We start from the raw sequence: 26497 nt of genomic DNA, 5'->3' as shown, positions 1-26497 counted from the left end.
GCATTAGATTATTTTTATTGGGGATATATGGAAGACAAGGTTTATCAAAATAGGCCGGCTAATATTGAAGATCTAAAGAGCAGAATTAGAGTGGTATCACATAACATACCGGCTGAGGCCATTCGGAATTCCGTAGACGGGTTTTACCATCGCCTAGGAGCCTGCCAAGTGGAGGCAAGGGTGGAGGCCAATTTCAGCATCTGTTACGTTAATTCACCCGTAGATAGCACTGAGTTAGGCATTTGTAACTTTTCAAGAGAGTTTTTTCTCTTTTCGTGGTAACCGCATGAGTAAAGAAAATAAAGGGTATGGTCAAATTCCATTTTTTACGAGCTTTTTAATGAGCCCATACACGACATAGGTTTGCATTTGAAAAAAAAAGTTGTGGAGGGTTGCAGCTAAGGGGTTGGAAAAAAAATTCATTTTATTCCAAAAAAATGCGTACAACGTGAAATCAACTGAAGTGTTTCAGCGTTTTTTTTCTAAAATACTGGTTAAAAAGATATTAATTTTATTCCGGACTTTTGCGCACCCCTGTATAATGATCAATAGTAAATGTTGTACTCCGTGCATCGATGCTGTTCATTTTTTCGAAATTTTATTTTTTTTTCACCTTTTATGCTTATTACTATATGATGTAATGGAGAATATGCTAGTCTTCTGGATCTATACCTAACAACCAATCCAGAAAGTTACACAGTCACCGTAAGGTCTCCATTGGGATATTCTGACCACAAACTCATTTCAGTGTTGAGTGAATTACCGATGAATGTTTGGTATCACCGATCAGCTAAAGGGGAGGGTTTTCAAGACCATTTTCGAACTTTCCCCTGGCTAGCGATGTTTGTTTCAGCTCCAAATATCCATCATACATGGATGCATATATTTCTTTTTCAATGAATCGACCTTCTAACGGCAAACCATGGTTCAACAAATATTGCGAGCGAACTGTAGCCTTCAAAAATCTCGCCTAGCAGCAGTGGCGCAAAAATCCCTGTGCCGGAAACCGAACTAGGTTTGTTAATGCTCCTACATTTGTGAATTCTGCTGCAATTTGAATAAATATATTTCATTTTCTTAGGAATCACACGTTAAAAGGTAAGACCTCGTTAGTCCTTAGCTCGTACAAGTTTCTCAACTTGTCGTTCGTATGGGGGCTACAGCTGCAGAGACCGCCCCCACGAGTCGCCGTCAGGCGGCTCCGGCAAGTATATTATTCTAGAGTGTACTAACCATATATTCTCTTTCAGCAAAACCGCGATTTCGCTTTTCAAATCACATTCTCTCAGCTTCACTGAGAAACGCCCGTCTACCATAATTCTGGCCGCCGTTAGTTTTGGGGGCCCCTATGCAAAAATTCAGTTAGGAATACCGCGACAAACAAGAGCCAAATAATAATTAAAACGCGAAGTTAGGTAGGGAAATAAAAGCACCTAAAGGCTGGTTTCCAACCAAAAAGAGGTTAGATATCAATCTTGCTGAAGTGCCTAGCAGCTGGATTGAGGACCGTTTCCTTAAGAATCGGGGGTGGAAGGAAAGGGTCGCCAGGTCCAAACCTGCGGAAATGATTCCGTAAGGAGGGAGCTTGCGACCTGGGCACACAACCCGGGAGGGGGCATGGGGATTTTCAATTAGGGAATATCATTGACTTTAGGTCGATGATGGTCACTATCTTGCACTGACGAGTGGTTAAGGAGCCCGAAACAGGTCTCCAAGTGTGGTCGTTCCAAAATTTGAAGGTCGACTATTTCAGTTGTATTGCCAATTGCATATGCAGGAAATTTTCTGTGAAGATTCCTGCACTGACGCCTGTCGGATATAATCCAATGCCGTTCCTGGTATTAGCCTGGGAAGTAGTTGTTTTCTGATAGGCATCAGTCCATTCATCCTACTTTGTAGGTATATCCGAGACTGGCTTGAACATTTAGAGTTCATTTCTTTAGATTTAATGATATTTTTATTGAACTATCTACTTTGAGATGGTGTGAAAAAAATAACATTACTGTGGAAAAATCAGTCAGAAAATTCAAATGAGTGCTGACTTTGGAAAAAAGTGTTTTGAAAATATTGATATTTCGATGAAGCATAATTTAAGCAAAACTGAACCCTTAATATGATAATCGAAAGATACTGTGTTCAGTATTCGAAAACATGAGTTTCCGTCAAATTTCATATGAAACAGAAGAACTTTCATAACGATTTCATGAAACCAAAACTATTAATATCATTTTCCACTAGATTTTTCCGTAGTATGTTCAAAGTTTCGTGAGATTTTTCTCACAAGGGTGATGGTAAGTTTCTATAAAATGTTTTATGAATAGCAACATTCATAACGATTTCATGAAACCAAAACTATCAATATCATTTTCCACTAGATTTTTCCGTAGCATTGTTGAAGTTTCGTGAGGTTTTCCTCACAAGGGTGATGGTAAGTTTCTATAAAATGTTTTATGAATAGCAACATAGTGTTTCCCTGTTGGAGTTTTGAATTGAATGCAATCAAGGCCGTTTTGAGGCGACAATAAGCCTCAGAGGATAGTGACGCGTGCCACTGAAAACACTCGATACTCCTGCCATTCATAAGACAGTGGCGTACCAAAGAAATATGAACAAAAAAATTCAACTCAAATTATCATTCCATCAGCATTCTTTGGGAAAAATCAATAATGAAGATGTTTTCAGAAAGTTGAAAAATGTTCATGTATGGTAGTTAATATACGTCATATATCTAAAGTTTAGTATTCAACTAGAAAAAAATTAACAGCCAATTTTCACGAGAGATGAATTGAATCATCATCGTTGGTGACAGAACGATGTTTCACAAACAATTCTGAAATGGTGAAAATTACTTTTGAAACCTATACGAAACACGATGTCTTCTATGATTTACTAGCTGAACACTTTGCGTCCCACCAGTCGATTTTCTGGGAAAGATGAAGTGTCCGTCATCGTACTTAAAAAGTGCGCAAATGAACTCGCACCAGTATTTTATAAACTCTTCAACCTGTCATACAAGGAAGGGGTTTCTCCCCCTTGTTGGAAGATTGCGCATTCAGCCTATTTCCACAAAGGGATGCACATGTGAAAGTAACCAGGTTCCATTCAATACCAGAAAAACCCAAGCATCGGTTTTTTCCAAAAAGATAAATGTCTCCGAACCGGAAATAATGAAGACTAGACAGACTCCACTTTCTGCTTCGATAATTTTTAGAGGTTGAAATGGATACAAATTTGTCTTGGCTCATCATGTCGATGGAATTGCAAAGGCTGCTTCTCAAAAACTTGGAACACTGTTCCAAACCAGACAACTGTACACACCTCAGCAACTTTTGAAGCCTTATAAAGCTGAGATCAGACCTTCTTTGGAGAATTATTCTCTAGTATGGAGCTCCGCCCCCAAACATACCTTGAAGCATATGGATTCCATCCAGAAAAGAGCCATCCGCCTGATTGGAGACGCGAAAATCATTTGCAACCTTTATCTGTTAAAAAATCTGTTAAAATCTTGGAAATTACGTCTTTGAAACTCAAAATTTCGACTGCAGTCTCTAAATTTCCACTTCAAACTCGAAATTATGATCTCAAATTAGAAATTACAACTTCAATATCAAAAGTTAGACTTTTATAATAATAATTTTATCCATTTACCATTCAATTAAATTTGCAGTGCTTAAAAAACATATGAGGATTTATAAGAGAATGAGGAATGTTCCTCAATTTGGGTTATTACAGCAAATGCAAGTTTGAACAAAATAAAGTTGACTTTAATTCATGAGTTTTTCAAATTCACTTCAAAAAGTATTCAAATTGATGTTCCAAATGTCGGGTTTTAATTTTTAAAGGGATTTGTTTCTAATTCACATATTGGCAATAGCGCCTATATCAAGTTGAAATAATTTATACGTACCTAGATATTCTACTTTAAAAAAGGAAAATTATCTTTATAAATCAACAATTAGGGAAAAATATAAATTATAGTTCAATACCACCTCCACAAGCCACATAAACAACAGTTGTTTTGTTATTTAATTATATAGAGGAAGATAGGTTAGATGCATAAAATGTCATATGTCACAGAATATCTCGGAGCTCGGAACATAAGTAAACAGAACAGCACGCCTCTGAAATATGTCATCTTTGTTTGTCTCATACAGGTAACAGATTCATTGTCCTTTATTAGCTATAACCGATGTTGCCAAATGGTGAAATAGAAACGAATCCCTTTAAATGTTGAATGCATTATTTCATTCCTCTTTTTTTAAGTATTTAAATATTTTTTTTAGAAGAAGGTTGAAATGATGAGTTTAAAATACGTTGTTTTAGAGCTTTTTTATGAAAACTACTTTATTTTCGTCAGGAGGAACATTCTCCATTGTCAGTAGATTTATCAGTTAAGCAAATAAATAAATTAAAACCCACAAAGGTTCAGCCTGTGCGTGGTTATCAAAATTATTTGTGACAGTGGCACCTCTACAATTTGAAATTCCTGCTTTAATATTGAATGTTCGTAATTTCGAAATCAATTTTCAAATGTCGAGATCAAAGTAGAAATTTCAAGTTTGAAGTCATAATTTCCAAGAAACAGATAACAAAAATATATTGTCTTTCTGTGCCTTCTTATAATATCAACAGGAAGAATAATTCTATTTTTGTCAAGGTTGTTTTCATATACTGTGTGTAATTTCTTTGTCATAAAACTCCGCTAAATATTTCTTCATTTGTAAACTATGTTATCACTACCTACTTCTCTCTTCGATGAATCCAGACGTTATAAGATTATATTTTTTGAAAAAACTTTCGATGGAATGACATTTTCAAGTGAAAATATCTGTCTTAGTAATATCAGGTCCAATTCAGATGTAATATTGATCAAATATTAATCAACATTGAGAAAATTTTGAAAAATTATTGGAAATAATGGTTGCAAACATGGGAATAGAATCGAATTCAAAGGAAATGTAGGTCTTATTAGGACACATTTCAAGTAGAGTTGAAAAATGGAGGTGTTCTTCTGCTGAAATCAAACACTTCTCACCCTCTATATTAATTTCAATAACTCTACGCCTATGCAAGCAAAGCAAACTTGCAAGTCCTGTTGCTCAATCAAATCTCTGTTTGCTTTTGTAGCGCGGAGTGGTTTGTAATTCAATGATAATATGTTATCTACCCCTGAGCAGATTGTGGCTGGCATAATAATAGATTGGGGTGCATCTTTTTACTTGGGCTTACATAAATTTTCCAGATTATTGCGGATGCATCCTGGTTGCGATAAGCCAACGATGTGGTTAATCTGGCTTGATTGAAAAATTTAATTACGATTTGGTAAATGTTCTTGGGCGGTGTTTTGAGTAGGCTGTAATACTTTTTTTACTGAATATTTCCAACAATGATCGGTTCGATGGGCAGTGAGTGGTCTATCTACACAGACTTGATGATCACAGGAAATAATCCTGTAGTGTAAGTTCTGGAGACCTTGAAGGCCATGAGGATATCCATTGTTATGTTACTGTGTAGCGTTTATAAAAACCTACTGTACTGTTCATTTAATTTTTATTTCACCGAAAGTAATCCTAATTGATTTTGAAGAAAATTTCCTGAGGAGTAGGCAATCAAATTTACACCTTTTGCCTGGCTAATATTTTCATTTATTGGAGACATAAATATGATAATTAGTTTCTGGTACAGATTGATAAATTTTTCTTTCCAATAGGACCGATTTATTCGGATCCCTTCGAGGTAGGTTTTCTATTTTCGTTAAACCGAAAGTCAGGAATGAGGTGTTGCCAAAATTATTTGGGTGAATTCCTCGAAATAGACTTGCGCGGTAGGTGATCCTTCATCATGAGAACGGCAAGGAGAGGTGCCATTTTGGAAAAGAGGGGTGATGAACGAGAATCTCGAGAAAGGATTTGTTTAGTGGTGAGCCGTGTGGTCCAATTTCAAGAATTTGAACGATATTGTTTCGGACATAGTTTCATATATATATTTCGACAGTTCCATAAAAGGTTGCAATTCCTGATGATTCTACAGGGTCAGAACCACTTTTCTAGAACGAGCGACGCCATTTCTTTGAAAACGTTATTCGATTGGTTAACGGAACCCTTCGTTTAGGAAGGTATGAAAATTCATTTCGATCCTTTCAGTTGCATATGAGATTCACCTTTTAGTGAATCGAAGTTTTGTATGAATTTTCATTATAGAAATAGGTTTATCAGGGTTTTGGTATTGGAGACTTTTTTCAATAGTTTTTCTGCAGAAGCACTTCTACAGAACTTGTCTGGAACCATTAAAGAGGGTAGAACAAGGGCTTCTATCCCTGATTGCCTTACGGAATACATTTTCAGTTAATTTACTGAATGGTGGGTTTTTCATTCGTCCAGTTCGATAAATGTCATTGTCCACGTCCACAAGATAGTCTAAGTCCATTTTATCAATTAGAAAAGTACGTGTTCCAAGTCTGTCCCGTTCCTGGTCGAAGAAAACTGCAGCTACAGCTCAACGAGAAACTAACAGGCAAATATTACTTACACTTGACTCATTTTTCCGAAAATAACTACTTTTTGCATTAGAAATACTGATTTTCTGATATGGTACAATTATTGAATTTTGAGTTGATCCATTCATAATTTAAACCTGAACTGAGTATACTCTGGTGACGTCATTTTTAACACCATTTCTATTAATTATTTTTTTATGACATGAATCTTATAAGTAATACTTTTCCTAATATTTTTACCTGGACTATCCTTAGGTAAATGAAAGCGTACTTTTACCTACGATCATCATTGAGTTATTATAATTTGTTTTACACATATTTAAATGACAAATTTGGAGCACATTCAGATTTTGATTTCTACCCTTATTCAATTTACCAGCCAGTGTTTTGTGAATATCAATTATCTTCAGAATATCTGATTTTTATAGATTCACTTCATTGCTGTGATTTGAAGAACTCAATTTGATTAGATTTGGTTTCACAGTCGGCCAGATCATGTGTCATTTATTTTATAATAATAATGATAATACTCTTTATTCCTTTTAGATCATACAATTATGATGCAGGAAATGTTAAATATAAGTATATTAAAACAACAATATTCAGATTTGAATGTAACGGAGTTACATCAAGTAAAAAACAATTATTATATTCAATATACATTCAAATACGTATAAATAATACACAAATTATGTACAGTCATTTTTCTAGAAGTCTCCCACTGAATAAATTGTCCGATCAATTAAAAACTCTTTGAGGTTCATTTTAAACTTTTTGATATCGGAGAAATTTTTTAGAGTAGAAGGTAGGCAATTGAAAAGTCTTGCTCCGGCCAAAAAGGGAGGCTTTTCATAGGTTGAAGTCCTATGTTGTTCAATTTTAATTAAAATTCCCGATCTTGTGGGATATCGATGGCACTGAGAATTGGACTCGTAGTCATTCATATTTTTCCACGTATAGACTAAACAACCATAGATATAGATTACTGGGAAAGTCAAAATTTCATTTTGTTTAAATGAGAGCCTACATGATTCGATTCTATCTAGATTGAAAATCAGGCGAAAAATTCTTTTCCGAGCTATAAAAACACGATCCGCTCCTATACAATTTCCCCACAAGATGACATTGTATGACAGTGTAGAATACACGTTAATCAAAGATTTCACATCCAAAACTTGACGTAGTTGCAATAGTGCATAAAAGCTGCTATTAAGTTTTCCAATTACATGGTTTGAATGAAATTTCCAAGATAAATTTGTGTCAATGTGAACACCCAAAATTTGGTTGTTTCACATGGAAGAATTGTGACATTATTGACTTAAACCTGTATATGATTAATAAATATTTTTTTAACAAAAAATTCTATCAATATTGATTTTTCTACATTTACGACAAGCTCATTATCATGACACCATGTCGTGAAATTATTGCTGATAATATTCAGCCTCTCTTCGAGCTCTTCATAGCCTCAGGACTATCTGCTGCTGCAGAAATCGATGTGTCATCAGCATAAAGTACAATTGAGGATGTTCCAATATACTCTGGCAGGTCATTAATGTATATCAGAAATATAAGCGGCTCCAAAATGGATCCCTGGGAAACTCTAAGTGAAGTGTCAACTATGTCCGAATCAACACCATTCCATCTTAACGTATACCCTTCTGTACCTAATATATGAAAATATCCAGTTTCAAAATATTTCACGAATTCTTATAGTACATAACTTTTTCGATAGAATATCAGAGTTAATAGAGTCAAATACCTTAGATAAATCGAAGAAGAGCGCAACGACATACTTTCATCATTTTTCTTAAATATGGGAATGATTTTTGTTATTTTTAAAGTATCTGAAAATGTTTCTTCTTCGACAGACTTATTTATTACGTAACTGAGTGGTTCCGAAATAGGATGTGTGGCACCAACACACAATTATTCAATTGCTGAAATTTCAGGAAACTGAAAAGTTTTTTGAGCGAAACCCATAGTGCATACCGACGAAGAGCTGCCGTACGCATTGTGCCTATCTTTCGAGTAAATCTATTATAATTTTTGTATTACATGAAAGATAAGGCCACAACTGTTGGTGTTGCAATGAAAGGTATAAACAACAGCAAGTTATGTTTTTTGTTCCCTTCGAAAAAATACATGAACCGTTCAATCAATCTACCGTTGTGTAACGTTGGGATATGTCTGTTTGAAAGTTTTTCATGCTTTCATCTATTTGAGTTGGGTTAGGATTTGGATTTTGAAAATGTTTGATGCCTGACCTGACCTCCTCAGTTTGAGGAGTGCCTTAACGAAAATGAATTGAAGACTATGTCAAATGCAGTGATTTCATCACGAGGGGGAAAATGTTGTTGCTGTTAATTAATTTTTTTCACTTAGTATGTTAAAATAATTGATCATGGTTTGTTTGTAAAAAAAGACGATTTTGACATTGACAATAATTTGAAAAGTATTAAAATGAAGATATTGACTTGAAACTTTTGATTCCTGGTTTATTTCTACTTTAAATCAAAGGAATTCACAGTAGGACTGACTAGTCCGAACAATGCACAACCTGTTTTCTTGATCTGGAGATTCTCACTGTCCCATGTTTATATATATTTGAAGCCATATTATACGTTCATAAAAGTAAAGATAAACACACTACTGGGGCAATGAAACACGGATACAATACCAAAAGCAATGAGATCATTAGAACAGCTAAAAGGAATTTGGTGAATACTAAAAAACAATCCGAAGCATTTTATGGCAAAATATGTAATACTCTTCCGCAAGAGTGGAAAAACTTTTCAATTAAAAAACTCACATTTAAGGTGAATCGGGCACTTGTTAAGCCAAGCATTTTACAAAATAAATGATGTCTTTGACGCAGTTTGGAAAGTTTAACAATTTAATGAAATGACACTTTTGTAGCTAGTTTTCTCTTATATTTCAAATGTGAATTTAAATATTGTGTAAATTTTTTGTTTGACTGATGTACTATTTTATTATGAAGACCAATATATCCTTATTTTATCTTATTTTACATTTTCGTGTTTACATTCAAATGGACTATGGAAGGTGCTACAGACTATGTACATTATAAATTCGTTTCAAAATGTTGGCATTCTGTGTGTATGAAACCGCAATATATCTTTTCCTAGCTCCCTTGCCAAAACGGCTTGAGATAAAGCTAAAAATGTCTTTCCGCATTATCAGTTTGTTTTTTCGACCCTCCGTCAATTTCACGCAGGAAACATTCCCTCGCAGGAAGTGTCTGAAGTTGCTACAATATCGGTCCGATAGCTTGCGGCACCCCACTTTGCTCAATAGGCTGTTAATAGCTCACCCGCAGATATCTAACACTGATTCAATTATTATCTCCTGCAGGACTGTTTAGGAAATATTTACCCTGCCTGCGAGATTTGACAACTTGTCTCATATCATTAACTCGCTTGTGTAACACGAGTGCGGGTATACGAATAAGTGGAGGTTGAATCCTGTCAATTAATCTAAAATTCAATACAATGATAATAATGAATAAGCTGGAACTTCAACTAGCGTTTCCTAATATGACTTATAACTAGTTTGTACAAAGCTTATTGCTAAAATAATCTGAAAATGTAATTTTTAACGCATGACGATCAACTGTATTGCCAAACAGCCTATTCCCAAAAATGGCAAGAAAAATCTTCCAAATAACTATAGACCAGTCGCTTTGCTATCAGTGATATCAAAAATTACGGAGAAAGTCCTAAACCACCATATCTAAAATATACATATCTTCAAAATCTTGAGCGATCATTATAGCTCTCGGAAACAAAGATCAATAGGCGACCTTCTATCGTATGTCTTCCATATTTGGAATAACGCAATCGAGAAACATGGAGAATCAAGAGCTGATATTTTAAGGCCTTTGACCGTGTGTAACACGAGGGTTTGCTGACCAAACTTCGATGCTAGTCGGATAATGTTCGTGTATGTCTCTACAGCTTTCTGAAAAAACGTTCCCTGCAAGTAGCCGCCAGGAATCCATATTGTCTCCAATCCTCTTTTCATTGTATATCAACGACTTATTGAAAAAACCAGGAGTCCAATATATTGCTTTGTTGACAACAGCACACTTGTCTCGTCATTCCATTTGGATTCCAGGACATCGACTACGGAGGCACATCTTCACCGGCAGCAGGAGGTTGCATATCTCAATGAGGATCTGGAAGTGATTTCAAATTGGGGTGAAAGCAACTAGGATGAATTCAATGACACAAAAACTCTGGCATCGGTTTTCTCAAAGAAGATAAATGTCTCAGAACCGGATATAATAATGTCAAGACAGAGAATTCCGCTTTCTGCTTCGATTGTTGAGGGTTAAAATGGACACCAATAAGTCTTGGCACAATCATGTCGCTGGAATTGTAAAGGCTGCTTCTCAAAAGCTTGGAAAACTGTTCCAAACCAGACAACTGTACACACCTCAGCAACTTTTCCATCTGGAGAACTGCGTTCATGTTGAATTAACTTTCTGAATGTTTTTCCAAATGGCTTTAATCTCCAGCGATCCAAATCCAATGTGAATCGCTACTTTCGCACAGGCACCCCTCTGAGAGCGCCTCAAGGATTTTTCTGTACTGATTGTGTTTTGTCCTTTAAAGAAAACGGCTAGTGTGAATCACTATAACTTTCTATAACCGGGCCAAACCATCACAGCAAAGTCCTATTGTGAAGAAATCGGCGAAATGTACCGAAAAAGTCCGATTCACGATAACGCTCGTCCGCACATTTCCCAAATCATCGTCCGAAAATTAAACGCATTGAGCGTCAAAGTTCTGCCTCACCCACCTTTCCTTATTCTCAGACCTCTCGCCAACCGACTAACATCTCTTCAAGCACTTCGAAAACTTTCTGACTGGTAGAACCTTCGCCAATCGGGACCAGACAAAAAAGGGTCTTCGTTGACTCCATCGAATCCCAAGCATATTTCATACTGACGAAATTAATCGACTCATGTTACGTTGGCAATAGTGTGCTGAGATATAACAATTCAAAATAGACTCTTGAAAACGGACTCTTGAAATAACGTCATATTTTATCAGTTCTGGTTTTATAAATATTGATATTCATGAAGTGACACAAATGGTATATGTCAATATTAGAGAATGTGGTTACCCCTTTTGAACATTATACTTATTCATTGAGTTATCACCCATTTCGGTTCTTCTGTAAGAGTCCAATAAGAAATCCAAAAAGCATAGGATACATAAAATTCATAAAGAAGAAAAGACAATTGAAACTTTCTGTTTTTTACCACTTTTATTTGTAATGTTACTGCACTTTCGTCCTATAAGGACATTTTCAAACTTATACATTAAACTAACAATGATTAATTACATTAGCCCGTCTATAACACCACTGTAGGTAATAACAGGGGTACTTAGCTTGATTGAGTACCTAACTTTTGTTTACTAGTGACAATGTAGATATTCTAATTTGAAAACCGGTGAGTAAACTAAATCGATTTGATCATTTAACAGTGCCAAAGTTAAAGTGGACAAGTTGGAGAAATCTGGAGTTTATGAGCTTAACTGTAACAGTGTTTATGTGGGACAATGTGGTCGAAATTTCCAAAAACGTTCCCGAATCTAAACGATACGTAAATTTTGCACTAGGCAAGGAAGGGTTGCAAACTCAATTATTTGGAATCCTTGGAAATTCACAAGCATTAACATTGCGGTTGCAACCTGTTAAATGATCAAATCGATTTAGTTCACTCACCAGTTTTCAAATTAGCATATCCACATTGTCACTAGTAAACAAAATTCAGGTACTCAATCAAGCTAAATACCTCTAATATTTCCTATAGTGTTGCTATGTAAGGGCTAATGTAATCAACCATTGTTAGTTTAATGCATAAGTTTGAAACTGTATTAACGTTGGTTACAAATAAAAGTGGTAAAAAACATAGAAAGTTTCAATTCTCTTTTCTTCATAATGATTTCCTACCACGTAATAAAGGCTGCATCCATCAATTTATTGAAAAAAAATTGTTTGATTAGACCTGAAAAAAAAATTAAATATTTAGGAATTATCTTGGACCCATATCTGGGATAGGATGAGCACATTAATTACTCAGTTACAAAATTGCGATGTATTCTATATAGATTCAAGCAAATAAAACCCTACCTCGACTATCAACAGAGAAAAATTGTTTACCAGAGTTTGGTTGAATCACATTTGAATTATGGGGTAATAGAATGGGGAGGAGTATCGCGGAGCCACCTAAATATGCTTGGAGTTTCTCAAAAAAAAATTTTTCAGAAGGGTTACCATTATCTAGCTCCTAAAGTTTATAACTTCATTCCAGAATCTATAAAAAATTTAAAACCGCAGGAAAAATTCAAAACAGAATTAAAAAAAATTATTTTAACAACTGACAGGAAAAAAATTCATACACTTTTTGAAGTTTAACTATACTAAGCTCACACAATTCCATCTTATTCAACTACTACTATACCTACACAAATTAGAGAAATGATTTATACCCCCCTACATTTAATTCATATTTGCTAAGGCTATGATTTTGTGCGTAAGTATGTGAACATGTTTATGTGCACGTATATACGTGTATTTAGGTATATGTGTCTACGGTACAAAAGAGTGGTCCTTTATCACATATCTCCTAGTAATTGTATTTAATATGTGGAGAATTAATGATATTCACTTACACCAAATTGTTTTTATGTATTAATCATTAATATTAATATTCGTCTTTTTATATAACCTATTTCTTAAAATTTGCATTTGATTGCGTTATATGTATGTATATCATTATATTGCACTTGTATTTTATTTTTCAACAACACACAGGGTTCTAAACCCTCAGTGGATTTTAAATTTATTCGTCGCTAATTTTAAGATGTAAACCTCATTTTGTATGCAACATGTACAGATGACGAATAAAAATATTGTATTGTTGTAATACATATATTTTTTGCTCTTAATAATTTACACGCATCTCAACATCTGTTGTTAAGTTATGCTTTAGGAAACTCACCCGTTTTTACTTGATATTTTAGGGTGGTAGCACAGTCGTGAATCAGCTGTTGAAGCGATACTCCTTGTTCAGGAACTCTCAGATCCAGCAGTTTAATCATATCTTCGGGATGATGGAAATCCAGAATTTTTTCTTTGCGATCATTTGTAGCCTTCACGTGGTCCAACAGGACGTCTACAACTTTCTGCAGAAACTCTCTAGTTGTTTTTTCGCTCTCTACCTTGTACGGTAAAATATCTGAAAAAATGAATAATTTTTTAATTTGTTGTCAGTAAGTACTTCAGCACTCAGTGCTGGTATGAAGTATGAAGTTTCATTAACAAGTGATTTCTAACAGGTATAGAATAGTATTATGATAATAATATAGTATTTTATTCAGATCGATATGACTATTACAAATTATATACATAAAGTTTTCCAAAAGAGACTTTCGAACTTTGACAATAGATAATGACAATCTTTCCCACACAACCACCCACGCCACAGCCAGTACTTGTAATTCCCTACAGAGGATTGTCGAAAAGGATATAAGAAGGATCGGGTCCAAGTATAACATCAGAACCTGCTTCAGATCTGGGAACACTATCCGTAGCAGCCTCACGAAAACCAGGCCACCCAACGCGGACTGCGATTCCGATTACCGGATACCCTGCGAGTGCGGAGAATGATACATTGGTGAAACTAAGAGGTCATTGAAAGTTCGCATTGCCGAGCACAAGAAACACACACAGCGAGGAGAAATCAGCAAATCAAGAATAGCAGAGCATGTTTGGACTCATCAACATAACATCAAGTGGGCTCAAGCTGAAATCATCCACAAGTAGGAATACTGGTTTAGGAGAAAATTCGAAGAAGGCACATATATGTTGTCCAACAACGCATTTAGCCAAGCTAGCGTAGAGATACGCAACATATCGAAACCTCCAATCAAGCGGAACATAACCAACTCCCGCCAAACGGTAGCTTCCTCTAAAACCGATAAAGCGGTGAGAGGGAAGAGGGGATAGGTGAAAGCACTCGAATGACCTATAAATAGTCAGATTTTGGAGAAATAAGTCCAGTCATCACCGAAGACGATTATGGATACTAACAACCGAAACGTCGTGTAGTAACTTGATTTGGAATCTTTTAATTTTGATTTTTCATTTCATTGTAATTCCAGTTTTTTTTGCTCGATATAGTAGATCATCAGCACAGATTCTGTGACACCAGCCAATGAGAGCGTAGCAATTTGTCACATGGCCAGTTTATTCGGTTGGTCATGCGTACGACGGGTAATCGAGCAGCGTTATCGCGGTTTGAAAGATGATGATTCGAGTGTGCTTGGAATAATATAAAAACAATAATATACAAGTTGTGTGTGGTGTTAAAGAAAAAACATGGCTGCCAGCGTTAAAGAAAAAAACGTGGCGGCAATGCAACGGGCATTGAGTGGAGTGTACAGGGGTGCGTCATAAATTATTTTCATTTGAACAAGTCTATATATGTGTAACCGCTACATACTTGACCAACTGTGCTAAGCGTAGTTGGTATGTGGTGGTTTTTTCTTCAACGCTGGCAGCCATGTTTTTTTAAACCACACATACCATGTATATTATTGTTTTCATATTATTCCAAGCGCGCTCGAATAGTTATCTTTCAAACCGCGATAACGCTGCTCGATTGTCTGTCGTATGCGTGACCAACCGGTCACAACAAACTGGTCATGTGACAAATTGCTACGTTCTCATTGGCTGGTGTCACCGAATCAGTGTTGGTGATCTACTCAATATAATTGTTATTCTCCAAGAACTTTTTTTCATAGATTCTTTCAGGGATTTGAAATCAATTCATATTATATTAGACAATGGAAGTTCGAACTAATGAAATGCACCACGAAACATTGTCAGACACCTTCAATTAATGGCCATCTTGTTGGAGCTACAAAATGGGTGTTCTGTTCGGGCAGCGTACCGCGCGGTTTGACCATTTTACTGTCTCCATAATCGTCCTACCGAGAGGACGATTCGCGATGTGGTGGATGAATTCGAGTCCACTGGTTCAGTAAACGATCGACCAACACGTGTATGTCGACGAAACCCAAGATCTACTGGAAACATTGCCGATGTCTGTGAGAGTGTGCAGGGGAATCCAAGGGAGTCGATTTCGCGTCGCTCACAAAAACTCGGCCTTTGAAAGACCACAACTTTGCGAATTTTGCGTCGTAACTTGGGCCTGAACCCGTACAAAATTCAACTGAGTCACGAACCGAAGCAAAACGACCATTGACAACGACGTGTGTTCACTGAATGGGCACTGGAGCAGTTGGCAACTGGCCCTGAATTTTACCGAAAAATCATCATTAGCGATGAGTTTACTCGAGATTTTTCCCAACACCAAACCGTTATTTTAACACCTCGACACGTGTTTCGATCACCAAATGATCATCTACGAAAGAAAGATCTTTCCCTTGAGGATGATCACTTGGTAATCGAAACATGTATCGAGGTGTTGAAATAATGATTTGGTGTTTGGAAAAAACCTAGTGATCACCTTCAAGAGAAAGATGAAACTGTTTAATCTACATCTTGAAGATGATCACGTGGTGATCGAAACACGTGTTGCGTTGTTGAAATAATAATAATAATTCTTGGCTCACTGCGCTTGCTCAGGGCACATGATTCTCGGACCCAATGACCACTTATCCCACGGTGTGGGGAGTGGTTATTGGTTGATAATGCTGGCGCGCCCTCCCGAATGTATCGGGGCTTCGGGGGATAGGGCCTGACCAGCGCACACTACGGTGGAAAAATAATAATAATAATGATAACAATGATAATAGCGTTTATTGACCAACAGATTCCTATGTACAGAGTAAAACTAACATACTTGAAGAAATAATAATATTTGATATAAGATTAATACTACACAATGATCACTTACCCCACGGTGTGGGGAGTGGTGACCTGGATCTGGTGATCTGGAAACCATTGGCTTGAATTGGATGATCTGGACAGCATGTGGTTTCAACAGAACGGCGCTACGTGCCACATTGCTCATGTAACATGAGCTACATTGGATATTCTGCACGAGATATTTGACGACATGATCATCTCATGTAGAGGTGATGTAAACTAGCCACCAAGATCGTGAGTTTTGATCCCGTTAGACTTTTTCTTGTGGGGTGTTCTTATTTGTATCTGTAGAGTAGCACTTAGGCCACATGTGACCCATTGAACATCCTCCCGAGGAGTTGTCCTCCTAGGTCATCTTTTTTCCTGTCCTTTCCAGGAAGGTGGACAGGTCACTGAGAGACATCTCTTTTCTATCGGCAGGTGTAAGCCAAGACTCGCCGAACACACACCCTCTCATTGACGATAACTCCGGACATAACATGGGACATGCCTGACAGTCTCATCTTCCTGTTCACACATCCTGCATAGAGGTGTGTCTACTAGCCCCATATTATGGAGGTGTTTCCTTAGTTGACAGTGGCCAGTCAGAAATCCTACTGTTGAGCGTAGATTTTTCCTGGTCATCGCCAGATGTATGGTTTTCTTAAATCCCAGGTATATGTGAAAAAGCTACCAACAACAGCGGTCTTTAAAGCCATCATAACCCGTGCAATCGGCCATATTCAGCCTGATTTATTTGCCACACTTTATTTTATTAAAAATCAAAGATAGGAAGCACTTAATGAAAGACCAACATGTAGAAATGAATTTTATTTTTTTGGCAGTTTCCCAAAAACTTGGACATTGTACTCTAAACCGTGGTTTTTCTGCGAATGAAATTCCAATGTGACGAAGGTATGATTAATGCCCCCTTCTTTTATCAGTACTGTAGAATCTTTGGATGTTTGTTTTCCACCGAGAGCCAAAATACAGTAAATTTTCTGATCTCCATACCAAGAAGTCTGAAAAATAAATGCATTGGTAAATCGATGATTTCTGAAGGCAAAGTTTTGAACTTGATCAAGAATATGATTGAGTGAGATGAATGAAGTAAAAGGAAAAGAGTGTTTTGTGTAAAATTATTTTTATGAGAATGGGAATATTTCTGAAATTCAATTATATAGGAATTAACTCGTTTAGGAAGTCATGACAATATGCAACATAACATTGGAATCAAAACCAGCCAAGTCACCAATTTCATAATTTCAGTTTTCAAATCATAATACGGATATATTCCACACCAATGCTAATTTTCCTAATTTTCTTGCCATAACAATATTGATTGATAACCTTATCATGGCTATTGATTGATTTGATGAATAGAAGTTTCAGGTGTATGAATTATATTTGTATCAAAATTTGAACTGTGTTAATGATGGTTCATAGATAACATTTTGATTTAATTCGAGAAAAACATCAGAAAATAGGTATTATAGATTGAGATAACAGTCAGAATGACGAAGGCTTTATTCAAAATTCAAGATATAACTTGATTGAAACAGGGTTTATTACTAGAAAAAATGTAGATGACTATAATTTTCCACACTGAAATGGCAAAGTGATTCTACAAAACTACTAAGTGTTGTTATCAGATTGGCTATATACTATATACTATATACTTTATACTAGATACTAGTATAGTACTATATACTATACTAGTACTATGTTACTGTATCACTGCTGTTCCAATGATTTGACAGAATCAGAATCAACGAACTTAGGCGTGAGCAGCGTTATAGAACAGTGCTTTCAAAAAATTGTTCTACAGGGCCATCTAGTAATGAATTACAGAAAAATTGATAGCCTAAAAACTTCCTCTTTGAAGAATTACTCATACATGTCAAGTTTCATCACGATCGGTTGAGCTATGTAGAAGTTTATCATCTACCAACCAACCAAACAACCAACAAACATCCATTTTTATATATTAGATACTATATATTATATACTTTATACTAGATACTATGTACTATATACTATACTAGTACTATGTTGCTGTATCACTGCTGTTCCAATGATTTGACAGAATCAGAATCAACGAACTTAGGCGTGCGCAGCGTTATAGCACAGTGATTTCAAAAATTGTTCTACAGCGTCATCTAGTAATGAGTTACAGTAAAATTGATAGCCTAAAAACTTTCTCTTTGAAGAATTACTCATACATGTCAAGTTTCATCACGATCGATTGAGTTTATCACTTACCAACCAAACAACCAACCAACCAACAAACATCCATTTTTATATAGTAGATACTATATACTATATACTATAAACTATATACTATATACTATATACTATATACTATATACTATATACTATATACTACCTTATAATAGTTTGGCGTTGATCATCACCCGTTAAAAATTTTATTTTCAGATGATATAAAAATAAGCTTTGCACGGATTGGTTATCAGTCATATAAGGAAACGCTAGTTGAAGTTTCAGAAAGTCACATACGTTTTTGCTACCTCTTAAACATGTACTACAAAATAAACAAGAAAGGATTTTTGCAGCAAAAGATATACAAATACAAGACGAGATAGACTGTATGAAATCATTCAATCCAGAGCGGTCAGGGGTATTGATTCTGCTATTTTGCTGCTCACGAAGAGTATTCCACAAGAACCCCAAGAATTCAGAACAATCCTCTTGTTGCCCGAACGAGTATCTAGTGGACTTCAAAGACTCTAGGAAATCGGTTGGTGGGAAAGATGATACATTCTTACGAAACTGCAGCTGCATGCGTCAAACTAACTGACTATTATAAGACAACATGTTTATCTGAGGCACCAGTCACTGGTGATCTTCAAACATGACTCAACCTCTGATGGAAGCCCCAAACTCTTACGAAGGTTCGAAATAGATGAACACTACAATATAGCAGGCCACTATTATAATCTTCATGCAGTCATTGTTAACAGTGGTTCTGGAGTTGATTATGGACATTATTACGCATTGGTCAGAGACGTAACAGACTAGTCATATCACTAAATATTGTGGTGATATCTTGAAGTTATTGGATCCTCTGAAGACACCCCACATATCATTCTATGAAAGAGAGGACATTGGCAGATCAAAATATTTAGATGCAGGTTTTTCAGGGTTTTCCTGCAGCTGAAATAGCAAATGCGCCACTGGAATCAATGAAGTCGCCCCGTAGCGCCAATTAATTTTTGTTGTTGTTGTTTCATAATTTCATAATTTGTATCACTTTCAATAAAACTGTGTTGTATTGAAGTATACTGTATGAAACTCTTGTTCAACCTTTGCTATTATTGAATTACCTGTTAACTTTTTTGATTGGACTGTATATTTTTGACATAGTAATTGTGATATATTTCAAAAGTCAGCAAATTGTTCTGCGAACAATATTCTCTTCCAACGTACCTACAATTTGGGTTCAGGCATATGCCTGCCGAAAAATAACTACTTTTCCGACTGATACCATGATCGGCATTAAATTATTTCCCACAGACATTTTCGCAATATAACTCACAGATGTCAGTCTTGTAGATGTTTTTTGTTCATCCAACAGCAGAACCACGCTGAAATCAATCAAGTATATCAGCTACAGCCGGTTTCAAAGATATAATTCCATGTCCATCGTGGTATTAGCCGGGAAAGTAGGTGTTTTCCAGCAGTCTATCACCAGAACCTATTGTGTGGATACGTTGAAAAAGATGAATTTTTTGAGTTCCATTTAGAAATATTCATTTCCTTATACATAGTAGATAGACTGAGAAGTTTTTAGGCTAACACACAGATGGCACTGCTGGTATCAAATCCATAAGATTCTTATTTAACCCCAACTTTCAATAGACACGGGTACAAATTCCACAGCTGTCTGACTTTTAGTTTGTGGGAGAGAACATTTTTGAGTGAAGTAACTTTTGGTAGTTTGAAGAAAATGGATAAAACGGAATTTCGTATGATAAAGCATTGCTTTTTGGCGAAAAAATACTGCTGAAGCCAAGTCTGAATGATGAATATCATTCGGACTTTGCACCAAGAAAATCAACCGTTGAGAAGTTTGCTAAGTTCAAACGAGGTTACATGAGCACCGAGGTTGATGCAGGCAGTGGACACCCCCAAGAGCCTGTTACCAACGAAAACATTCAAAAATGTCCACAAAATTATTTTGAAATACCTCAAACTGCGAAAGCTCGGTTCATAATGGGTGGATCCAACCATCATCCAAAACAGAAACGAACCATCATCAACAGCCTAGTGACCGGCTACGGCAGAAAATACATAATCCGCGCTACGCCTCCAAGGGAGAAGAAGAACATCATGGGTGAAGTGCATCCTCAAGGCACTGTCTACCTGCCATACAAAGAAAGTGTCACCAATCGATTCGAGAAAACTTTAAAGAAGGAGACAATTAACAACGTCTTCAAACCCACGAAGATCGGAGTATCAGCAAAGGACAGCAGAGATCTACTCAGATCAGCGGAAGTTTAAGGGATTTTTTGTAACTGTGGTAAAGTTTATATCGGTCAGACTAAAAGGAGCATTGGTACCCGCCTGGTGGAGAACACGTGGGGTTGCCAATTAGGACAGGCCAAAAAGTCTGAACATGCATTGTCCGACGGGGAACATAAGATCATTTTCGAACATACCGAGGGGATAGCAACTTCAAATCATTATTCAACAAGAATGTATTTAGAAGCCATAGAATAACATAAACATCAAGAGGATTTCAACTGGAACGAAGAGAGAACTTATCTACCGAGGATCTGGCTCACAGCTTTGAAAGGCGCCACAACGGAACCAAGTCACCCAAATCGCGCGGGAAGTACGCGCGAATCCGCCATTACAGAAAGTGCGCGGAAAATCAGCACTATAAATGACATGGCAGAAATGAGAGCTACAGTTTCAGTTCGTACGAAAAGAAGAGTACCTCCACCATGCCACTGAATGGATGAAACATATCTTCATCACTTCACAGCAGAATTAAAACGATCTTCATCTGAGTGGACTGTACGTGGTGAACCGGCTCCAAAAGGTCATGGTATGAGTATTTTGAGATGCGCCTGGTATAATATTCATCGACTTTCTTGCAGAGGGTAAAACTACAACAGCGACTATCACATAGCATTATTAGAGCGTTTGAAGGACGAAATCGCGAAAAACTTTCTCATTTGAAGAAAAAGAAACTGCTGTTTCATCGTGTCACAAATAAATGGAAATGATGGCGGAACTGCATGAACTGGGCCTTGAATTGCTTCTGTGTCCGCCGTATTCGCCAGATCTGGCCCTCATTGACTTTTTCTGTTCTCAGACCTCGAGAGAATGCTACTGGAAAGAAATTCAGCGCCGACGAACAGGTAATTGTCGAAACTGAGGCCTATTTTGAGGCTGAAAACAAATTCTACTTTAAAAATGGTATCGAAAGATTGTATGCCCTCGAAGGCAACTATATTGAATAATGAAGTCAAATATTATCAAAATAATTTTTTTTCTATGTTAGCCTATGAACTTTTCAGCCCAAATGTTATGTTTCTCTACTCGATACAGTCTTCAGACTTTTCATAATTTTTGAAATTCACCTTTTTTGAAATCTTCAAGCTTTTTATAATTTTTGAATAGTCATAAATCCACCATTTTCGAAATCTTCAAGCCGGTTTTTACACTTCTTGGAATATAAATTAGATATCCAAAAGAAAAAGGGTATGCGATGGAATTAGACGACTTGATGAAAATTCACAACGTTTTCAGGTAACTCGCTGTGATATAGCAAAACAGGAGTAGCGGTTTTGTAAATTATTCAGTGAAAATCTCACAACAAAGTGTTTCTTGAAAAGAAGAAAAAAGACTTTCAACAAGGGTTATAAATTACTTTGTCGTATCTTTGACAGTTTTGTTGTTATATGTAAAAACATTGAAAGAATATTCGACCAAAATCATTAAGTACGGACTACATATCATTATACACTCCAAATCCTTTTTATCCCGTGACTTTTATTTATTTTTTCAATCATTTATTTTCAATATTCATTATTTAATTTTTATTTTCCACGTGATCTATTCTAATGATTTTTATCTTATACACCATTCCAATGGCTCTGCCATCGCAAAAATGTAAATACTTACCCTTTGCTTTTTTATACATCACAGTAAACATATATTTCCATGTAACACATATATTATTTTGTATATGTTAAATATTTGATATGTACTTATTTTAGAATCATTTTTTCAATTTTAGTGTTCCAATAAGGAGAAAGTGTTAAATTAAATCATGTTTCGCCACGTACAAACAGCTTTTGATGAATTTTGCTCTTTTTTCTTATAATTGTTTATTATATATGTATGTTGTGAGTAGACGTATGCGCGAATCACTAAATTAGATATTCATATTTGCAGTTATTTTATCAACTTACATCACCTCAATCATATACACTATTTTGTACTTTCATCATTATTATTATATTATGTTATATTATAAAACTGAATTGAAGGGGTTATATTTTTAGGAGTACTTAACTTTTGGGAAAGAAAGTTTTTGGCTTTCTACTACTCAATCTTGATACAAAAAAATGATGAGGGATTCTTCCAAAGAAAGGAAGAAAGTAATCAATTTGAAAATAAGTAACTCTATACATGAAAGTTACTTCTTTGCATGATCTACACATCCATGTATAGAGTTACTTATTTTCAAATTGATTATTTCCTTTCTTTCTTTGGAAGTTTCCCTCATGCATTTTTTGTATCAAGATGGCGTAGTAGAAAGCCAAAAACTTTCTTTCCCAAAAATTATAAAACTGTTGTGTAGTATATTGTTTTCATGAACTGAATGCTCTGAAACTTTGTTGTTTATAATTTCATGATACACAAAGAAAAGGAAAGTTAATTTTGCCAAAAATATAACAGTTTCTGAGAACAATTAATTTTGATGTATGAATCGTACTATTTGAATGTTGAACGGGACTATTTACTACTGATATTCTTCAAGATATTATAAACTTCGATAGCGAATAAAATCGAATCTTCGTTTTAATTTTTGCTGAAACTTTTCAGTTCTGAAAAAATATCTAATAATAAGGTTAGCAAGATGCAACTTTGTCTGCTACAAAAGAACATAGTCCTTATTTCTCCACGAGAAAGACTCACTGTTATCGTTTTCAACTGTAAATTTCGATATTTGTGTCTTACTGGAAAGCATTCAGATACTGTCAATGAGAATCTGGGAAATAAGGTAAATATCCGTGTTGAGGGAACCCGACGATTTTGAAAAATTTTTTGAGTGTACTTACCAATTTTGATGCGTTGATAACGAATCCGAAAGGAAAAAGCGGTGCTTTTTCCTTTCGGATGAGTAGTTTATTTTGTACTTCGAAGGACCATAACTTTGTAAATGAGGAAGAGCGCCGCTTTTTTCTTTCAAAATCGCCGGGTGCCCTCAAAACGGATATTACCGGAAATAATGCTGGATAGGGAAAATATTCGCATTGAAGTAACTGCAAACTTGATATATTTCCTCTTTGAACGGAAACCGGTGTTACAGTCTCAACTCACCGTTGTGTTTCTACCAACCAAAGGGAGCCTTGACAATTGCACGTGATCCAAAAACACCATATCCCCTATTAATGCTCTGCTACAGTTGCCTTCGTGTAGTTCAAATTGCTCTTTTGGGGCATTATTTCCATGTACGATTTGTAAGGCAAGTACCAAAGCCCAAACAACAACCAAGAACCGGCTCATTTTGTTCACCTTGAGGAAAATTCCTATTATCATCCGTTTCCACTGAAAACTATTTCTAGATATGATCTCATACATTTCGTTCTGAATAATACCAAAAACGGTGACAGTATGCGATTGTTCAAAGATGAGTACGTATTGTATTCAAAACGTTTTCTGAAAATAGCGTGTTATTGCAAATTACCTGAAAATGTTTGTCAGCCTCATCTACTTGAGAGAAAAGATATGTATAATATCAATCGAATATTTATTTGACTTCAGTGACATTGAAGGAAAACTGTCAATCATGCGTAAGCATATGATCAACCATACATGTGATCCAAGGATTGGAACAAAATCGAAGAGAGCGAGATGGGGATATGATTGTTCTCTAAAATATAATCACACAACATACTAAATCATGAAGGAAGTCCAAGACACACCAGGAAGGAGTTGAAACAACATGAGGCAGAGGTCGGCAAGTAGTTTTAGGTGGGGTCCGGATACTGTGCGAAAATTTTAACGGGGTCCAGAAATAAAACAATTAATAATAATAAAGTGCTACATATCACTTTGGGTTTCAAATCACATTCCGAATAATAAAAAAATACAAGACCTCTTATTAATGTGAGAAACGACACTGTTTTTTTTTATTTTTTATATTTTGGTTCTCGATAGGTACAGCAAATCCGAAGTGTAACTTTTAGGTCAGCGTCTGTTAATTTCGAACGATATTTGTTTTTCAAAAAATCCAGCTTTGAGAAAGATGATTCACATATGTATGTCGAGCCAAATATAGTGGCCATATTGATTGCTAGTCTTTTACAATTTTCATATTTTTCCGGGACATGTTTGGCCCAAAATTCTTCAAAGACACATCTTCTTGCAAATCAATTATCTCCATTCAAAGTGATGGCTTTGACAGATTTAACAACTTCAAATCAAATCAAATCAAAATATACTCTATTGTCAGAAGATTTTGTATTCCATCGACAGAGTTTTGTAGGTATAAATATAATCATAAATAATAGTGTATTGATAAAAACTGGCAATTAATAAAAGTTTGAATAAAACAGCTACAAATACAATAAAAATAAATATAAAATGGAGTATACTTTTGAAATGATTCATTAAAATACTCTTGCAAGCTATAATAGGGTCTATCAGCTAGCAAATTTCTAACTGCTTTCTTAAATTGTACGTTGGTCAGATTTGGTCAATCACTTACCATCCATCAATTTATTAAAAAGATTCATTATCTGGAGATAAAAATGATGGATGGTTTCGTTTTTCAGAAAAATATATTTTGTCAGGTGTGGAGATCTGTATCACTTCTCTAATGAAGAGGTCTGCTAATGGCAAAATAATAGATATCACCGAAAATCTGGGACAAACATTCAAATATTATATCATTCTAATTGTGTCAGATCAAGAGATTAACCTGAGAATTAGGAATATACAGGGTGAGTCAACAAGATTCCCTCGGCACATTGCTATCAGAGGAAACAATTTTTCCAATCTCCAGCGATTCAAATCCAATGTGAGTCGCTACTTTCGCACAGGCACGGCTCTGAGAGCGCCTTGTGCTTGTGTTTTGTCCTCAAAAAAATCATCATGATTCAAAAGCCATGAATTGTTTTTCCACAATACTGATGCACTTTGCCACAGTAATTGAAAAAAATAGTGAGCAAAATCTTGACATTTGCTCGAATTTGGCGTGTTTTTGGTTTCGGCTCTTCTGGGCATTTCGGCATTGGGACAACTAGACTTTGGTTTCGGTGTCATAAATGTATACTCATGAATCGTCATCAGTTAGGACCCTTTTCAGCAAATCTGGATCGCCGTTGACGTCATTCTACAACATTTACATTCACAACATGAGCGATGCTCATGCGACGGTTTTTTATCAAAATTCATCAACTTTCTCATTAGTCAGTGGGTTATGCTTGAAGACTGGCAGTAAAGAATTCTAAAGAAATGAACTTGGAACGTTCCAGCCAGTCTCAGATACACCTACACAGTAGCTTGAATGGACTGACGCCTCCTAAGAAAACAACTACTCCCCTGGCTAATACCACGAAGGGCGTTGGATTATATCTGACAGGCGTCAGTGCAGGAATCTTCACAGAACATTTCCTGCATATTTTGAGGTTTTGACGTTCGTCTCATCAAACGACAATCATTAATTTTCCAGTTCCTATTAATTTTTGACCAGGACTTTTCCCGAAAACATATACCTATATGAACATACGTCCTAAACCATAAATTTCAATAACGTTGAATCACGTCACTAGCTAATAACATTATCTTCTTGGAGGACTAAGAATTCGAAAAACTATTTGTCACACTCAT

General features: G+C 35.8%; 2 protein-coding genes across 5 annotated transcripts in view; both read right to left on the bottom strand.

The window, feature by feature from the left end:
* The window catches only part of Gad1 (glutamate decarboxylase), a 142734-nt gene that overhangs the window by 55608 nt on the left and 60629 nt on the right, over positions 1–26497 (bottom strand). For both annotated transcript variants that reach the window (XM_074186450.1, XM_074186451.1), the window contains exon 3: positions 13533–13769. In XM_074186450.1, coding sequence (XP_074042551.1) covers positions 13533–13769 — 237 coding nt within the window. The remainder of the gene's footprint in view (positions 1–13532; positions 13770–26497) is intronic.
* On the bottom strand, positions 17222–24508 carry LOC141487221 (uncharacterized). Of its 3 annotated transcripts, none has more exons than XR_012468269.1 (3): positions 24351–24508; positions 23984–24211; positions 17222–17427 (listed from the first exon to the last, which is right to left on the bottom strand). XR_012468269.1 is itself a non-coding variant. In XM_074186035.1 (3 exons), the coding sequence occupies exons 2-3, from the start codon at positions 24167–24169 to the stop codon at positions 17236–17238; spliced, it is 378 nt and encodes a 125-aa protein (XP_074042136.1). In that variant the 5' UTR covers positions 24170–24178; positions 24351–24490; the 3' UTR covers positions 17222–17235. The 3 variants fall into 3 exon arrangements, 1 of the variants encoding a protein (XP_074042136.1); XR_012468268.1 differs by having other exon boundaries at positions 23984–24218; positions 24351–24501; XM_074186035.1 differs by having other exon boundaries at positions 23984–24178; positions 24351–24490.

The sequence above is a fragment of the Leptinotarsa decemlineata genome, unplaced genomic scaffold, assembly GCF_025532065.1.
Source record: "Leptinotarsa decemlineata unplaced genomic scaffold, Ldec_3_MD MMD2_tig00078422_RagTag_RagTag, whole genome shotgun sequence".
Lineage (NCBI taxonomy): Eukaryota > Metazoa > Arthropoda > Insecta > Coleoptera > Chrysomelidae > Leptinotarsa > Leptinotarsa decemlineata.
Note: the sequence above shows the minus strand (reverse complement) of the source record. Positions and strands in the feature narration are given on the sequence as shown.

Bases quoted from the DNA above. Each gene is read 5' to 3' on its own strand.
- LOC141487221 (XM_074186035.1), bottom strand. From the start codon at position 24,169: ATGAGCCGGTTCTTGGTTGTTGTTTGGGCTTTGGTACTTGCCTTACAA. The intron at 17,428-23,983 runs GTGAGTTGAGAC...TTTATTTTTCAG, and splicing joins TGGTTGGTAGAAACACAACG to ACTTCTTGGTATGGAGATCA.